The sequence below is a fragment of the Notamacropus eugenii genome, chromosome 7 (assembly GCF_028372415.1).
Source record: "Notamacropus eugenii isolate mMacEug1 chromosome 7, mMacEug1.pri_v2, whole genome shotgun sequence".
Lineage (NCBI taxonomy): Eukaryota > Metazoa > Chordata > Mammalia > Diprotodontia > Macropodidae > Notamacropus > Notamacropus eugenii.
The window spans coordinates 122,494,335-122,513,903 of NC_092878.1; the positions used below are offsets into that span (position 1 = coordinate 122,494,335).

At 38.0% G+C, this 19,569-nt stretch overlaps 1 protein-coding gene across 8 annotated transcripts in view; it reads left to right on the plus strand.

Annotated features, from left to right (window-relative positions):
* Positions 1 to 19,569, plus strand: part of LEF1 (lymphoid enhancer binding factor 1) — a 175,405-nt gene that overhangs the window by 116,409 nt on the left and 39,427 nt on the right. For 4 of the 8 annotated variants that reach the window (XM_072622491.1, XM_072622489.1, XM_072622492.1 and 1 more), the window contains exons 5-6: positions 15,717 to 15,807; positions 17,448 to 17,531. In XM_072622491.1, coding sequence (XP_072478592.1) covers positions 15,717 to 15,807; positions 17,448 to 17,531 — 175 coding nt within the window. The remainder of the gene's footprint in view (positions 1 to 15,716; positions 15,808 to 17,447; positions 17,532 to 19,569) is intronic. The other 4 variants (XM_072622496.1, XM_072622493.1, XM_072622497.1 and 1 more) reach the window with 1 other exon arrangement.

Genomic DNA, 19,569 nt, shown 5'->3' on the forward strand with positions numbered 1-19,569 from the left:
GAATGAAAAAAATGAAGACAATGTGAAATATTTCATTGGAAAAACAATTGACCTGGAAAATAGATCCAGGAGAGACAATTGAAAAATTATGGGACTACCTGAAAGCCATGATCAGGAACCTAGACATCATCTTTCATGAAATTATCAGAGAAAACTGCCCTGATATTCCAAAACCAGAGAGTAAAATAAATATTGAAAGAATCCATCGCTTACCTCCTGAAAGAGATCCCAAAAAGAAAAACTCCTAGCAACATTGTAACCAAATTCCAGAGTTCCCAGGTCAAGGAGAAAATATTGTAAGCAGCCAGAAAGAAACAATTCTAATATTGTGGAAATACAATGAGGATAACACAAGATCTAGCAACTTCTACATTAAGGGATAAAAAGACTTGAAATATGATATTCCAGAAGTTAAAGGAACTAGGATTAAAACCAAGAATCACCTACCCAGCAAAGCTGAGTATAATGCTTCAGAGGAAAAAGTGGTCATTCAATGACCACTTCAGGTATTTTTGATGAAAAGACCAGAGCCGAATTAAAAATATGACTTTCAAACATAAGAATCAAGAGAAGCATGAAAAGGTAAACAGGAAATAAAAATCATAAGGGACTTACTAAAGTTGAACTGTTTATATTCCTACATGGAAAGATAATATTTATGACTCTTGAAACTTTTCTCAATATTTGGGTAATTGGAGCAATTATGCACATACATATAGACAGAGGGCACAGGGTGAGTTGAATAGGAAGGGATGATATCTAAAAAAAAATAAAATTAGGAGGTGAGAGAGGAATATATTTGGAGGAGAAAGAGAGAAATGGAATGGGGCAAATTATCTCTCATAAAAGAGGCAAGAAAAAGCTTTTTCAATGGAGGGTAAAAGAGAGAAGATTAGAGGGAAAAAAGTGAATCTTACTCTCATCACATTTGGCTCAAGGAGGGAATAACATGCACACTTAATTTGGTATTAAATCTACCTAACACAACAGGAAAGTAGGGGAGAAGGGGATAAGTGGGGTGGGAGGATGATAGAAGGGAGGGCAAATGGGAAGAGGGAGTAATTAGAAGTAAACACTTTTGGGGAGGGACAAGGTCAAAGGAGAGAATAGAGTAAATGGGGGGCAGGTTAGGATGGAGGGAAATATAGTTAGTCTCTCACAACATCACTATTATGAAAGTCTTTTGCATAACTACACATGTATAGCCTATATTGAATGGCTTTCCTTCTCATTAGGGATGGGTGGGGAGGGAAGATGGGAGAGAAGTTGGAACTCAAAGTTTTAGGAACAAATGTTGAGAACCGCTTTTGCATGCAGCTGGGAAATAAGAAATATAGGTAATGGGGCATAGAAATCTATCTTGCACTACAAAAAAATAGAGAAGATGGGCATAAGGGAAGGGAGGGGTGTGATAGAAAGGAGAGCTGATTGGGGGAAGGGGTAATCAGAATGGTGGGGGAGGGAGAGATGGGGAGAAAATTTGGAACTCAAAATCTTGTGGAAATGAATGTTGAAAACTAAAAATAAATAAATAAAATTTTAAAAAAGCAAGAAATTCTGCTTTTAAATATGTAGACACTAATTTGTGTGTGTACAAACACATACACATACACACACAATTTAAATGACATTCCATTTCCTCCTCTCCATGATAGCAGTTGAAATGAAAGATCAAAGTGAATAATGCTTAGAGTGTATATTAACTTAAAGACCTCTTGTAATAATTCTATTGACCATAGTTGGGGAAAATTAATCTGGAGAGTAGAACCCAGACGAAAAAAGAACAAAATTTTAGTCTGAATTATCTAACAGCACACTATATTATTACCAATAAGTTATTTAGCTTTTCTTGGGTTATGTTCCCCTTTAAAAAAATGGGCATATGAATAGCCATCACATGTTTGTTAGATGGATTGCAGGTTTCATGATTATACTGGAACTTTGATCTAGGGCAATGATTCCCAACCTTTTGAGTACAATAACATTTTTTTAACATTAAAAAGAACTCTATTAATTTAGAGACTAAACTTCCGAAGATTTCCTATACTGAAGCTTATCTATGAATTATTTTTGAAGAAAGCATTAGCTATGCAAATTAACTGACCAAGCATTTTTTTTAGAATATAAGATTCTTGCAAGAAGAGAGTTTCATTCTTTGTATTTGCGTCCTTAACACCTAACACAGTGCCTGGCACATAGTAGATCCCTTAATAAATGCATATTGATTAGGTTCTTGCCCTAGAAGCTTATATTCTCCCAGGAAAACAAAATGTTCATAATTAGTTATGCACAGACACACACAAAGCAGATTCTTAGGGGAAAATCAGAAAGGTATCCCTCAGAAGGTGATGCTTAAGCTAAACCTTGAAGGAAACCAGAAATTGCAAGAGTTAAAAGTGAGGAGGAAAATCTTTCTAGGTATGGAGACAGGAGATGGTATGTCTATTGCAAAGAACAGACAAAAAGGTCCATGAGCCTGGACCTGAAAGTAAATGTAGGGGAATGATGCATTAGAAGGCTGACAAGATGCAATGGGACTAGGTTGTAGAGAGCTTTAAGTGTCAAACAAAATTAAACAAGTAAAACAAATTGAAAACATTCTGGGGAACTAGAGAATAGTGAACACATATCTTTGTAAAGATTTTAGCATGTAATTGTTTTTCTAAACATAAATGATCCTGATCTTCTGAAACACATCTTGAAGGAAAACAATGGTCTCTTTTAAAAATAGCTTATTAGAGACTTAACACTGAACACCAATACAACTAATAAACTTGATAAGTAACTATCAAAATTTTGATGAGTTAATTTCAACGTATGATGTCTCAGGAGGCGTTGGTGGTAGGCACTATGGAGCAGTGGATAGAGAGTTACTCTTTGAGTCATGAAGCTCAAGGGTTTAAATCTCACCCTGAAATGGGATGGATGGCTATGTGACCCTGGGTGGATCACTTAACCTCTCACTCCCACAAGCAATTCTCCAAGACTGTAACTTTCAGAAGAGTTGCCAATCTGCACTGGGGTTTATTTACTGGAGAGCCTTCTATGCCAGTAAAACTGGCAGACACTTAACATCCACTGGATATTTCCACCTGGATATTTGACCAGTACCTCAAAGTCAACATGGAGGCCATCTCCAGTCATCTTGATCTATATCCTGCACTGGATACAGATGGCTCCAGAGGAGAAAGTGAGGCTGCTGACTGCACAGTCCTCCCTCACTTAAATCCAATTCACTTGCATGTCATGGTGTCACCTTCCTCATGGTCCTCTGCAAGAATGAAGTACAAGCAATAACAAGAAAGTCAGCATGATCAAAATGAAAGTCATCATCATTCCTCCTTAAACTAGTCCCTCCTCCTTATTTTCCTTTTTTACTGCCACCATTGTCCTAGCATCTCAGAACCATAGCACCTTCCAAACTTCCCTGTCTACTTCTATGGACATATTTCTCACCAGCCTACTTCAGGTCTTTATCAAACTTCTCATTCAGACTGTTGTAATAACCTCTTTATCCTTTTTGCTGCTTCTACTGAGCACTGTCTACTCAGTCAATCAATAAGTGTTTATTGGGCTAAACACTATCTCCTCCCTCTCTAATCCATCCTTCACATAACTGCCGCAATAAAATTTCTAATTCCCAGCTCTGAATATGCCTTACTCAAAAATCCTATAGGGGTAAGAAACCTGTAGCCTTCTAGATCCGCAAGTGTGACCCTTTGACTGAATCCAAACTTCACAGCAGTAATCCCCTTGATAAAAGGATTTGTTCTGTAAAACTTGGACTCAATTGAAAGGTTGCACCCAAGGACCTAGAGGGCCACATATGGCCTTGAGGCCACAGATTCTCCACCCCTGCTTGGGGTTTCCTATAAAATAAAGCACAGACTCAATTTATATAATCTTCCACCAACCAACACTTTGAGCTTTGAACTTCTAGTTCTCATTTACAGAAGGGAATTCAGGATACCTATAGTTGCTTATCTCACAGAGTTGCTATGAGGATACCTATGAAATGGATGTAAAGTGCTTTGTAGGCCTTAAGTAATAAATAAATACAGCTGGTATCATTAAAATATAGCCTAGAGTTCTGGCTTTTCACTAATTTAGACTTTCCTCCTCTATACCTCCAGATTGAATTACTGAAGAATTTTAGTAGAAAAAAAATGATTTTATGTCTTTTGAAAGAAACATATTTTATATACAAAGTTACATAAATGTGTTGTCAGTTGTAATGATCATTGTAAAGGAAACATTTTTCTGCATATATGTTGCATGTTTTTTACCAGACCTGTAATTTTATTGCCATAAGAATCTCCCTCTACCAAAGCAGATCAACCTCTGGTTTACAACTTAAGTCTAAGAGACTTGTAGGTGTCAAGAGACAAGATCTGAACCTAGGCCTTGCTGATCCAGTGGTTAGTTCTCTATCTATGGTGCCTCTAATTGCTTTACTAGTAATGTTATTTTTTTAAATTATTTATCCATTTTTAGGTCACAACATTCAGTTCCACTAGCTTTTGAGTTTTAAATTTTCTCTTCTTCCCTTCCATACCCTCTCCTCAAGACAGCATACAATCAGTAATGTCATTTTCTTGTGCTAAAAATTCAACCTGAGTTTCTCAGTCTGGGCTTTGATAGAATTTTGTGTAAATTTCCTCTATATATAAAGGTCGAAAACAAACTGTATATGAACAGCTTCAGATTCACTCCAGTGAGCGGCTTTTTGGTTCCTAGTTGATACAGCCTTATGATGATGCTAACAACCATGTTAGTGAAGCTATTGGTCAGCAAGCCTTTATGAAGAGTGTGCTAAGCCACTGGGGTTATAAACATTCCTGACTTTAAAGGCTCTCACATTCTGATAGAGGAGAAAACAGTTAGGGAAACCAGGAAAAGGCTTCTGAGGGAGTTGTGGAATTTGAGCCTGAGTCTTTAAGGAAGCCAAGAAAGAGGCAGAAATTGTGGAAGGAGCATGTTCCCAGGCATGCAGGTGAGAGGTGGAGTGTCTTGTTTGAGGAGTAGCAGTGTAGGGAGATTATGGAGGGGGATAAAGTGTAATACTGGAAAAGTAGGAATGGCCCGAGCTGGAAAGAGCTATAAATGCCAAGAGCTATAATATAAATTTGTATTTGATCTTGGTGGTAATAAGGAAGCTTTATTGAGGAAGGGGGCAGTAAAAATCACTTTGGTAGTTTAGTGGAAAATGGACTGGAATGGGCTGACAAATTAGGAAACTAATGTAATTATCCAGGTAAGAGATGATGCCTTTTTACTATATGAGGGTAGTGGCCATGTAAATGGAAAGGAGAGGATGTGTATGAGAGATGTTGGCAATGTAGAAATGGCAAAATTAGGAACAGATTAGAAATCTGAGTGAAATTGAGGATGACCCAAAAGTTGAAGTATAAAAGGAAGGTATGGTATCTTGGAAAAATAATAGAGTTTTAAGGGAAAACTAAGTATTGTTTTGGACATTTTGAGTTTGAGCTGCCTAGGAGTCATCCAGTTCCAGGTGACAATCCAGAAGACAGCTGGTGATGCAAGGCTAGAGCTCAGGAGAAGTATTAGGGTTGGGTATGTAAATTTGAGAATCATTTGCATAGAAATGACAATTGAACGCATGGGTGCTGTTATCACCGAGATATTTTAGAAGGGAAAGAGAAAAGGGTTCAGTTAAGAACCTTGTGAGGGACACCTACAATTAGCAGACATGACAGACATGAAGATTCAGGAAAAGAGTTTGAGGAGGGGGTAGAAAGAGAAGCCAGAGAGAACAATGTCAAGGAAACATGGAGAAAATATCCAAGAGGAAAAGGTAATCCAATTGAGTCTAAGAAGGAACTAATAACCTTGAGGAAAAGATTTCAAGTCAAGTTAGCAAGCATTTATTAAACATCTTCTATGTGCTAGGCACTGTGGGAATACATAGAAAGGCAAAACTAGTCCCTACCCTAAAGGATCTCACAGTCTAATGGAGGAGACAGCGAACATCTATGTACACATTATATACAGGATAAATTGGAAATGACCTCAGAGAGAAGGCACTATTATTTCTATTAGAGGACAGAAGCTCTTGCCTAAGGTAGGATTTTAGGTGACATTTCAGGGAAGCCAGGAGGCAGAGGTGAGAAGGGAAGACAATTCTAGGTATGTCAGAGAGCCAAGGAAAATGCCCAGAATCAAGTGATGGAGTGTCTCATTTGACATACAGCAAGAAATGCCTTTGGATCATTGAATACATGAAATAAAATATGAGAAAACAGGAAAGGTAAGACATTTGAAAATCAAGAGAAAATTGATCATGGTGGAGAGGACAGTTTCATTTAAATAATGATGTTGGAAGCTAGATTACATTTTAGAAGTGAATATGAAGGATAGGGGATGAAAGTACTCTTTTATTGAAGGAGTTCAGCTGAGAAGAGGAGGAAAGATATGGGATAGTAGCTAGTAGGGATAAAGCAACTACCTATGTTTGCAAGGTTCAACGGGATTGCAAAAATGAAAAAGGCATACTCCTCACCTTTAAGTGACTTATAAGACATAGGATTCCATTTGTGTACAGATAAGTGTGATAAGTTACACAAGGAATGATGTGATGGGAATATTTGAGGGGGAGAGAACTCTTCTGGGGTGGGGGTATCAGGAAAGGCTTTGTGGAAGAGGTAGCACTTGAGCCAAATCTTGAAGGAAGAGATCTCATACAGAAGAAAGTATGGTAGGTGAGCCATACAAATGCATAGAGATGGGAAAGTTTCCAACAAGGTTAGGGAATTCCAGTTTGGCTCTATTGTAGAGTATATGAAGACAAATGATGGGGAACAAAACTGTAAAGATATGTAAGAACCAAATTTTGGAAGATTGTGAATGCTGAATTAAGGAGGTTGTATTTTGACCTATGCAACAGGAAACCATTGAAGATTTTTGAGCTGGGGGGATGAAATGGTCATAACTACGCATTAGAATTATTATTGTTGTTCATCCTTCATTCTCAAAGAGGGCCAATGACATCAGGAAGGTGATACATTGACTTGCACGTGGATTTAAGTGAGACAGGGCTGTGCAGAGTCACCTGCCTCACTTTCTTCTCTGTGGCCATCTGGATCCAATGACCAACTATAAATAAGGACAACTGGAGATGGCCCTAGATGCAGTGGGAGACATTAGCTTTTTTAAGCTAAGGTCTTTCCCAGACCTCATTCTATCTGAGTGCAATATAGAACAAAAATTAGCTGGGACAAAAGGGGCAAGTGGAAGTCTTTTGAGGATAGGGGAGAAATGGGCATGTTTGTAAGCTGTAAGGAATAAGTCAATAGAGAGGGAGAGACTGAAGTGAGAGTGGATATGATTGATAGAATGGGATCACTTGTGCGGGTGATAAGAGGGGTTATCCTTGGTAAAGAGAAAGGCCACCTCTTAATGTGAGTAAAGGGTATAGGAGGAGATAGTGGCAGTGATGAGGATGAGGAAGAGGGAACTCTCAGTGAATGGTCTCAGTTTTTTCTATAAACTGAGTCCAGGTTCTCAGCTGAGAAGGTTGGGGAAGAGGGAGTTATGTGAGATTTATGGAGATGAAAAAGTTTAAAAGAGTTGCTATTGACCTAGTTATATTGCTTCTGGAACTGTATCCCAAAGAGATCATAGAAATGGGAAAGGGTCCCATATGTACAAAAATATTTATAGCAGCTCTCTTTGTGGTGGCCAAAAACTGGAAAACAAGGGAATATCCATCAATTGGGGAATGGCTGAACAGGTTGTGGTATATGAATGTAATGGAATACTATTGTTCTATAAGAAATGAACAGGAAGACTTCAGACAGGCCTGGAAAGACTTATATGAACTGATGCTGAGTGAAAGGAGCAGAACCAGGAGAACTTTGTACACAGCAACAACCACAGTGTGCAAGGAGGAATTTTTCCGGTAGACTTAGTACTTCATTGCAATGCAAGGACTTAAAAAATTCCCAATGGACTCTTAAGGTAAAATGCCTCCCACATCCAGAGAAAGAACTATAGAATTGGATTGCAGAATGAAGCAGACTATTTTCTTTTGTATTATGTTTTGTTTTATGGTTTCTCCCATTAATTTTAATTCTTTTATGCAACATGACTAAGGTGAAAATGTATTTAACAGGAATGTATGTGTAGAACCTACATAAGACTGCATGCCATCTCAGAGAGGGAGTGAGGAGGGATGGGGGAAGGAGGGAGAAGTAGAGATAAAAATCTAAGATATATAGAAGTGATTGTGGAACACTGAAAACAAATAAAATAATTTAATAAAAAAGGAGTTGCTATTGAGAGTGGAATAGTGAGCTGGAAAGGAATATTATTTTGATCACTATGTGAAGAAGGGATTGGAGAGGTAGGGGAGACTGGAGACAGAAAGAATCATTAGGAGGCTATTATGCTAGTCCAAGTAAGAGGTGATAAAGTCTAAATTAAGGTTGTGATGGTGTAAACCAGAATGAGAAGCGGGACTGGTTCAAGAAATATTAGGAGTTAGAAGAAGAGTCTTAGAAACAGAAGGACATTTAGTCTAAGCCATTTATTTTACAGATGAGGAAATGGAAGATAAAAAGGTCAAAGACTTATCCAAGATCACACTGGAAGGAAATAGTTGAGTACCAATGATGACTGAGCATGTAAGTTTAGATGGCTGAAAGGAGAGCCTATGTTTCATCTAAGGGGGAAAGATGATGAGCTCCATTTTGTTATTACCATGGCCCATCTGACCTCCAGATCTTTTTCTGAGGAGAATCAGTAGCTTTCCCTGCTCTAGGATGTGAGCTGAAGCCTTGACTTGGTTCTGCTTGCACTGGAGACCTTTTGGTAGACCCACCAAAAGAAGTCTTAAATTGGACAAAGGCTTATTTACTTGATGATGTGATCGTTAGTGACTCTTAGAATCACAGAACTGTAAATCTGCAAGGATCCACAAAGGTAACCTTGTCCTTTATGTTACAGGTGACAGATAGGGTTACCAATAAAAAGTCTTCTAACTCTTGACTCAGTGTGTTTTCTCCTGCTCTCTTTAGCTTATTCTATTTGAAATACTAATTGGAATACACTTTCATCATCAGACACTTCTTAGTTGTGATGATTAGAACAGTGTTACAAATATGTTGTTAAAAGGGATGTATCTTGAATACTGGCAAATCTTTAAGAAGATTTTGAAATGTCTATATTCAACACAGTCATTTCCACATTTTTCTAGTTTAGGCATGAATACTCTCTAGAAGAATGATCCTTAACCTGGAGTCTGTGAACTTAGTTTTTAGATAATTTTATAAGTATTCTTTAGTATAGTTGATTTTTCTTTGTAATCTTATGTATTTCATCTAATTCATTTATAAACATTATTTTGAAGAGTCTCCAGGCCTCTTCAGACTGCCAACAAAGTCCAGACACTGGGGGAAAAAAACAAGAACTTCTACTCTAGAATAAAATTTTCAATAGTTTTAGACCTCTTGGACTTCAGATTTCCCATTTGGTTTAATTCAATGAATTATTCCTTCTACCTCATATTCCAAGGATGTAAATTCTGTTACCTACATATGATCTGAAGTATCTGTGTTAATATTACCACTCATCTACCCAATAAAACCCAGAACAGAAGAACATTAGTTCCTGCTTCAGATTGGTCAGCAAATAATACAATCATAGAATTTAAGAATTGCAAAGGACCTCTATTCCAACCCTAACACCAAAGGAATCCCTATTATAATGTACCTAACTAGTGGTCAGTACCCTAAAATCTGAGTAACAAAGGAAGGATTGATCAGTGAACCATTTATTAAGCTTTTGCTCTAGCTAAGATCCCTGGAAATAGCAGTGACCCCCTCATCCTCAGACTAGCAGTCTTTCTTCCCTCTTGTCCCTCACAGCCATCAGTGTGGTGAAGGGGTCCATCGTGAGCACCACCCATAGCCACTGATCCACTGCCATCAACAGATGGGTAAGCCAAGAGTCCCAAATAGAAGTACTGTTCCACCCCGAGTACTGGCCCTTCTTAGAGCTTGACCTCTTCATCCAAGGCATTCCAAGGCAGGAACCTCTATGTAGATGGGACCTGGCAGCTATTTGTATGGGTGCAACTACCAGAAACATGATGCGGGTGGGAGTAAGGGGGAGTTCTTACTACCAAAGGCCTTGGTACCATCGAACACCTCAATAGAAGATGTAAATGCAGATTTGGTTTTTTTTAGTAGAGATGACATTAAAGAAAATGCGTAATCATCTACTTTGCCTCTATACCCCTAAGGTCTACGAGATCCTTCCATCTGACTTGCTGCCAAAGTTTACATTTTAACTCTTTATTTGTATCTCTAGCACTTAGTATCATGCTTTTGCACATAGTAGGACTTAAAGCCTTTTCATTCCTTTATTCATACTCTGTGTCCAGCTCTATGCTAGGGCCCAGGTTATTAACAAAGACAAAAATAAGCCAGTCCCTACTCTTGAGGCACTTATATTCTATTGAAAGAAAACAACAGGTATCCCAAAATGAAAAAGCAAAATACATAACAAGGACTTTTGGTGGTGAGGGTCAGGGGAATCATTAGCAACCTGAAGGATAAGAAGACTTCTATGGGAAATAATACTGGAGCTGAGCTTTGAAAGAAGCTAGGGATTCTGCTACGCCAATGTGAGGAGGAAGGGCATTTCAGACATGGGACTGTAGAACAGCATGGTGAAATGAGATGGAACATTGTATATGGGCTAATCGAAGGTCAGTTTGGATGTAATCCAAGTCGTTCGAAGGGCAATGATGCATGGGAAACCTGGAAGGGGAGTTTTGTAAGGAACAGAAATGGGGACATATTGAAGGCCACTTTCAACGTAAAAAACTGTCAATTTCGTGGACTTTAATCCTGGCAAGGTTAAATGTAGCCAGTGTGCATCTCTGTAGTGCCAAATGAGTCAGTAGATGATTACCAGAATGGATGTACTCTCCTGTGTGGATTGGATAATCCTTCGATAAATAAGGTTGAGAAAAATACCATGATACTCCTATTTTCAGTTTATGTTAATTTTTTTTTAAATCCTAAGATTCTGCTCTTTACCTTGGCTTAGAAATGATCCTGGGTTCTCAAAGGTGAAGGTCATGAAACATCAGCTCTAATCTCTAGTATGGACCTAGTGAACAGGCTGTTCATCAGTCATGTGGGCACCCATCTAGTAAAGTTCATAGAGGCTCATTTCTGGCATATAATTGTTTTTTTTTTCTTTTTGGACTGAGAAGCTTGTTGAGATGTATTAAAGCACCAAGGGCTTTTAACCTATTTCAGTGGAGGAAGTAGCCACATTGGCAAAACCATAAATCTCTACAAGTATTGAAACATTACAATTTTTATTCTTTTGTGTCCTAATTTTGTAGAGTCAAACATTGGCCACTGTTGAAAGGACCTTGGCTGTTCAAAGGCAGGAGCTACAACATCACACATGCTTATGAGTCAGAACCAAGTGTCTTATCCTGAATAATATTTCAATTGTCAATTGTCAATATTTTCCCATTTCCACTGGAAGCTGATTTCAACCCAACTCCCACATCCTCCCTGCCTCCTTTTGTCTTCTAGAGCCATAACTTTGAATAGCCCATGATTTCATAGTTATTTTTAACTCATATGATTCCAGGCCAGTCTGGCCAAAGGGAGAAAACAAGCAATTATTAAACACCTACTATGTGCCAGGCACTATACTAAGCTTTTAAAAAATGTTATCTCAGTGTTTGGACCAGATGGCTTCTGACACTGCTTCTGAGATACAGTGGTCTATTGTATCATTAATTTTGTTACAAATTGTGATTGCAACAGCAAATGCGAGATTCAGTCTTCCTAGTTTATGCTGATGGGAGATGGCCAAAGAATTAGTTGGAACATAAAACAACAATATGATCTTTAAAGTTCTTTTCAATTTAAAAATATATATTATTTCAGTTGATCCTCATAACAACCCTGGGAGGTAGGTGGTATTCTTATTCCCATTTTATGGTTGAGGAAATGGAGGTAGACAGAGGTTGTGTGATTTGTCCAGGATCACACAGTTAGGAAGTGTCTGACGCAGGACCCCAGGTCCAGAACTTTATCCATCACGTCATCTAGCTGCCTCTGCCAAAGAAGTCTAACTTGAGGGTTGTGATCTCATCAAATGTGTCAGACATGAAGTGGCCTCAATTCTTTGAAATTCAGTCTGAATGAGATAAAAATGTTAAATATTGAATAAAATAAATAAAAATATAATAGACCATTGTGCAGCCTGCACAAACCTTAGATATGGTTTAATGGCCACCATTTCTACTTAAGTTTGGCACCGTTGTTCTAGATCAATGGAAGGACTAGCTATGTACAATCTTCAATAGACTCTCAGAATCAAAAGAGGCTTTTTTGGTCCTCTAGTTCAATGCTACTTGAACCGGAACCTCCCTCTACAACAGGGAATTCTTAACCTGGTCCATGGACCTTCCCTTGTTACTGAGATATTAAAGGTTCATGAACGTGGATGAGAAAAAATATGTCTATTTCAACAAAACTGGTTTCCTTTGTAATCTTATTTTATTTTATGCTTTTAAAATCATTATTCTAAGAAGGGATTAAAAAAAGTTAAGAATCTCTGGTCTACAGCATCTTTGAGAAATGGTCCCTTCTAGTGAAGGGGAGCCTCCTGAGGCAGTCCATTACTTTCGAGGACAGCTCTTATCATCAGACAGACTTTGCTTGCATCAAGATAAAATCTGTCTCTTCAAATTCTTTCATTGTTGTTATCTCTTTCCTCTAGGGTCAAGCAGAATAAGGCTAATCTTTCTTTCACTTGACAGTCTTTCAAATATTTGCAGACCCATTTGCAGAGAACTCTTACGTTTCCCCTTAAGTCTACTTTTTACCATGCTACATACACATGTACAAGTCCTTCAGCTCAGCTTTTGCCTGGCATAGGCACGCTCCTTGGGATCAAGTGCAGTTAATCAATATCCTTCTCAGAATGTGGTACCAGAACTGAACACAATATTCTGGATGTCATAAGAGATGGACAAAGAGGCCTTGGGCTTGGGAATCAGGAAAAATTTAAATCTTGCCTTAAACACGGAGTAACTGTGTGACCCTGGGTAAGTCACACAAACGTTTTTCTGCCTCCATTTCTTCAACTGTAAAATGGAGGATAAGAATAGCCCCTACCTGCCAGGGTTGTTTTGAGGAAGAAATGAGTTAACATTATGATGTTTTTTTAAATCTTAAAGTACTTTATAAATGTTATCATTTTATTATTATTTATAAATGCTATTATTAAATTCTAGTGATGATATAGTTAGTCAAGAAAAGAGTGTAATAAGCTTATCTCTTCCTGTGTTTTAAGTATAGTCTATTCCTGCCTTAACACAGCTTTAGATTGCATTAGTTTTGGAGATGATCAGTCAGATGATCAGTTATTAAACACCTACCATGTACCAGGCTGTAAATACAAAGTCAAAGGTGAAACAGAACCTTCTCTCAAGAAGGTTACATTTTAATGTGTGTGTGTGTGTGTGTGTGTGTGTGTGTGTGTGTGTGTGTACAAACAAGAATTTAGAGAGGCAAAAAGGTGGAGGGAACACACTCCGGTTATGGGGGATAAATGGATTTAAAGATTCATTCTGAAGACATTCTGACTCCCAGTGAGCTTGTGGTCTATTAAAACATCCGGATTTTTGTTTCACAGGAACTGCTATCTAGCCTTACCACCGGACTCTGAACAAGAACAGGAATGTATTTTACGTGGTAGTTAATCTTTTAAAAGAAAGGAAAAAGCCTTTCTCTTTGTCCCCATGGCTTGCTTACTTTGGAGAAGGAAATGGCAAATCACTCCACATCTCTACTAAGAAAATCTTCAATGGTGTCACCAAAAGTTGGATATGATAGAAAGTGACTAGGATGGCAGCAACTTGCTTCCCTGGGTATTAAGCAAGATTTTTCTGTTCTAAGTTACTAATGCCTAGCATGTATTTTTGTGGTTGTTCTGTTGTGTCTAACTCTTTGTGACCCCTATTTGGGGTTCTCTTAACAAAGATACTTGAGTGGTTTGCCATTTTCTTCTCCAGTTTGTTTTACAGATGAGGAACCTGAGCAAACAGAGTTAAGTGACTTGCACAGGGTCACACGGCTAGTAAGTATCAGAGGCTGGATTTGAACTCATGTCTTCTTGCCCTGAGCTCTGCTACCCACCTAGCTTTCCCATTTCAGTGTTGGCTGTTTCTTGTTCCCATCAGCCTCCTCCCTTTTTTTGTTCTTTCTGCTGTTTCAGGTGGCTAGCAGTTCTGGTCTTGGAATCAGAAAGAACTACTTTAGATACTGACTAGCTGTGTAACCCTAGAGCAGTCACGATCAGCCTCAGTTTCCTCATCTGTAAAATGATGCTAATAATGACACCTACTTCATAGAGTTGTTGTGAGGAACAAGTAAGATAATATATGTAAAGTCCTTTTCAAACCTTAAATAGGTGTATAAATGCTGGCTACTAGTCCATTTTCAAATTCAAGATTTTTGATGTCTCCTAAAATCCAGATGGATCTCAATGGAATTTTGCATGAAAAGTCACATGAGTCCATGATATAATATCCAGTCTACCTGTACCACACACATACCAGCCATCTATTGACTTAGTACCATTTCAGCCTCCCATGGGTATGTCTCTTTAGTTTTCACACCTCCTGAATGTGAGCATAAATATTGAAACAGCCCTTTAAAGGAGTTGATTTAATGTGTTAAGAAGACTTAATAGCTTTTTCGCTCTTAGGCTCTACTTTCCCAAACATATTAAATGGCAGCTTTTCATAGGCTTGCTCATGGGGCTCTCTCCCTTCTTCCTTTTATAGACAGTCTTAGGTAAAACATGAGCAAAAGACAGTCATCTGGGACTAGGATTAGGTCTAATCTTGAGGTACTTCTTACAATTAAGCGCACTCTGTGGCTTGGAAGATGAACATTTCTAGTGGGACGTTGCCTTTCTGTGAAATGCAACTGATGTGAAATGGGGTGACCTTGAAGCCCAGAGGTCTTAACTCTCTGCACAGCTTAACTGACGATGAAGTGACAGTTAGAAACCCAATGAATCATATCGACTATGACCATTATGAGACTGAAGATAATTCCTTTAAGCCCTGATCCTCCAGTAGCAAATTTTCCAAATCTCATCCATGAGGGAGCCAGTTAAAAATTGGTAAAAGTAGGTGCCTACCAAATCTTGCAGTAACTCCATGGAAGGCTATTTACCTTGTCTGTACCCTTTGTTTCATGCTGTATTTCCAAAGAGTTGTATGACTTTTTCTCAGCTAAAAGGAAATAAAGTGGAATAAGTAGCATATTTCTAAAATCATATTTGATGAGTTTGAGGTAATGGTGCATTTGTGCTTTCATAGATTCCTCAAAAAAGGAAATGTTGTAACTGAATTACTAAAATATATTATGTATTAGCCAAGATGAAGTTTTTTTCTTAGAATTCAAATCCCTTTGAAGTAAAAATAATAAATCATAATAATAGTAACAGTAATAGTAGTACTTCGTGTTTATACAGTCATCTGCAAAGTACTCTCCTTACAACTTCTTCCAAATTTCCACAATAAAAACAATTTGATTCCATCTCTTGATTAAAGCATAAGGCATTTTATTCCTTTTTTCATTCATCTCTTCGCCCAGTGGCCTGTTGAATCTAAAAATTTACCTCTCCTCTGTTCTTTTTAACAGGCATGTCCAGACATCCTCCAGCTCCTGACATCCCTACCTTTTATCCCCTGTCTCCAAGTGGTGTAGGACAGATTACCCCACCTCTTGGCTGGTAAGAACCCTTTGACAACTTGGAAGTAGAATATCTGTACTTTCATACCATTCCTTTTTCATTTATTCATGTTAACTTTATGAACAGGACCATGGAGTAAAGAAAATTTCACTTCGTGAGGAAGGTGGTCAATTCATTTCATTTCAATTTAAAAGATTAAAAAAAAATGTAGACTTTGAAACAGGTTGAATCTGTTTTCTAATATGTGTAGAAAATGAACATATAGCATTTTTGCTTTGAAGCTCATAGTTGGATGGATCCAGTGTGTTGCTTTGGGCATTTGATATGACTAAAAATAGATGGCTCTTAGGGAAAACATTTTTAAAAGTTTTTTATGAATAAACTTGCAATTTCTAGCACCAAAGATGAACGTATATAATGTTTTTTTTCTCACTAAAGTAATCGTGTCAGACTGGGAGGAAAGAGCTGTCAGTTGTCAGCAGAATAGACCACATACAGGAATTCAAAATATGAAAACAGGGCTTGAATTTTGAGAGAGATGTGTGTACCGTGAACTTCAGCATCAATCAAAAACAGTTATTTAGGACTGTCTTTTCTTAAAAATTTAATGGTAACGTCCTTTTAGTCTTTTCTTATTTTAGTTTTAAAGGTTTTTTCGTTATTGTTATTGTTTAGCCAGAACTTTAAAGGCAAAGGAAATGTAGTTTGAAAGAAAGAGGGAAGAAGAAACACACAAGTTATTGCCTTTTTGTTGTCTTTGATACTCTCACCTTTTTTTTTTTTTTTCCTCCTCTTGGAGTGTACTATTTCTTTTTGGGGGGATCTGTGATGAAACTTAAATCTGTGTTTTCCTTCTTCTCCCCTAATGTAGTATGTTAAGAATTCTCATCTCTCCTCTTTTTAACCATGGATTGTCATCCTGGTTGCTATTAAGGCTAGCAGCTTTGGAAATGTCAGTTGTCTTTTTTTTTTTTTTTTAATTAAAGCATTAAATCTCTCGGTCAATAACTCTGTTTGAATTTAATTGATTGTGCTTACACTTTCAAACCTGAATCAATTATTCCTTCTGAACTTAGCTACTTAGGGGGACATTAATCCTGTGCCGAGTCCCATCAGGGGCAGTTAGAAGAGGGGGTATAAACTAAATATGCAAGAAAGTGTAATGTTAGATATGGGAAAGACAGAGAGAGGGAGGGAAGGAGAGATGGGATCTGAAGGGAGGATGGAAAGGAAAACAAACAGGAGACCTTTTGTTTCTTGAAGGAATATGTGAATGAGAAAGAGGCGTGTAGGGAGTGTGGGGGTGTAAAAATATTTGCTCACTGGAATTGATTTATCCAATTTTATTTTTTATTTCCATTTCCTACTGGTCTGCAGACTTTTCAGATGAAATTCACTGACTGGCTACTTTCTTTTTTTTTTAGCACAGAAGATCTGACTCACAAGCCTTTGTGTTAACTAATATGATTTTATACTGGGGTGTGTGAGGGAGGAGGGCTCTTTGGAGGTGGGAAGGAGATGGGGAACCAGTTATTTATAACTGAAGAGATTGAGGTGGGGAGGGGGGAACTATTGAAACCCCAGACAACATTATGTTAATCCTGCCCTCCTCTCGTTGTTGTTGCTAGTTGGTAACTCTTGTTTTATTATTGATGGGACCCTTTCTTCTGTGACCTCAGGCAAGGTCAGCCTGTATATCCCATCACAGGTGGATTCAGGCAGCCCTACCCATCCTCACTCTCAGTCGACACTTCCATGTCCAGGTAGGTGGAGGAGGCGGAAAACTGGGGCATTTGAAATACAAGCTGCTGCTTTTCTCGTGCATCTTGTACGCCTCTGCTTGCCTTTTAGACAGCTAGGAGCAGTGCCTCATTTCAACAACATGTCTGTCTGTAGATACAGGCTGCCTGGCTCCCACACTAGAAGTGCTAATTAGGATTTCCCAGGTAGGAGCCATGTACTGTAGACAGGAGATAGAAACCGGATATGCCAATGATCCGTGATCATTGCAAATATTTACTCCCAAAGTGAAAGGGCTCCTCCTCACTCAATGTATATGTGGGGGGGAGGGGTGCGAAATATTCCAGTGTTGGAAATTGCAGTCAGTTTGCTTGATTTAATAAAATATATTGAGGAGGAGGAGGGGAAAGAGTGGTTTACTCTCCTAATTTGCTTCCTGGACACGACTCTCAAGTTCAGCCTAGCGTGACTGGTTGGTAAAAAAATACACAGATTCTGCAGGGTCCAGTCCTAGCCCCAGGATAAGGGTTGTGTGTATAAGCTGTCAGTACCTATGGGATGTCTGTACTAGTGTGTGAATCAGGCCATGTGTTGACTTAATAGTGCAAGCAATGCTCTCTGAGACCTGCCATGCCACACTTATAAACTGCTCTGTGTAAATGCTTTTGCACCTGGGAAAAAATGGCTTCTGAATCCTGTGCTTGATATATTCACCCAAGATTGCAATGTATCATCTGTGCATTTGGTGTGACTTTCTCAAGGGAAATACTGTCATCATATGGGGCATCGTACTATTTGCTTAATAAATGATGATCAACTTTTATTTTATTTTTTTTTATTTTTAACTGGGGTTTCTTAAGTTTATTAAAATTTCTTTACCTTCTTCTAGGTGAATTGTAGACATTTCAGTTAGGGAGTTCAAAACAAAATTAACTCTTTCCCCCATGGGCAAAAAAATTTACACCCATTTCAAGTCACATTGTTAGAACTGTCTGGTGACAGGATTTTTTCACTGACGAATAACCAGTACGTCTTTTTTTTTTTTAATCCTAAATTTAGCATTCATTCTCTGATGAAAGTCCTGCAGTCTTGATTTTTTTTTGTTCTTTCCCAGATAGTACGTATTCAAGGAGAATCCATTCTTTTCTTCCCAGATGAAAGAGCTTAATTTTTTTTTCTCCCAAAAGGCCTGATTTGGGGGTTGAAGTCATTGAGGAGACCTGCCAACCTTGGATGTGTGGGAAGGCCATGGAGGAAGAGGAGGGCTTTTCTTGAACCCTTAAAACACTTTGAAAAGCAAAAGTTTCTAAAATGAAGCCAAACATATCTAAAGAACTTGTTGAAAGGAGATGACCTCCAAGGTCTACTTCCAGCTTAAAGGCTGTGATCCTCTGACTCTCATTTGTTTAGTTTTTGTTGCATGGCGGTTTCCCTTCTTTGTGCTCATTGGTGGAGGATATTTTAAGACTGTTATAATGCAATGCAATCCTTTAGAAATGTAGTTGCTTTTAATACATGTACATGTACCTGGCTTTCTCTTGGTATCAAATACAACACTGTATTCATTAAAAAATGTCTTCTTGAATTCTTTATCAGTTTTCCATGAGTCAGGATTTCTTAAACAATTCTCCTAGTATAGTATAAGGGATATTCTATACAGCAAGTACAGAAAAGTATCTGGCACGATTTCACTTATGTTTATTATTTGAAGAAAATCTTCCTTTTTCTTATTTCCCCTTGCTTCTCCTGATCTTTGGACAGGAGAGAGCAAAAATTGGAAGGACATCCAGGGTGGAGGTTCTTATACTTTGATACTTTTCTACAAGTGGAAAGATAATCTTTTTGTTTTATTTTTTGGGTCTCTTGTTAAAATTGTTAAAAGAATTACCGTAATGGAATGTTGTATTCCAAATAAATAGTTCTTTTGATATTATTATTGGAAAACTTTTAAAAAAAAAAGAAAATTTAACATTTCTCTTGGATCCGATGGCCTCTAAGGGCCATCTAGTTATAGATCTTTGATGTTTCTCATCATTGACATCATGACCTTAGGCAAGGGAT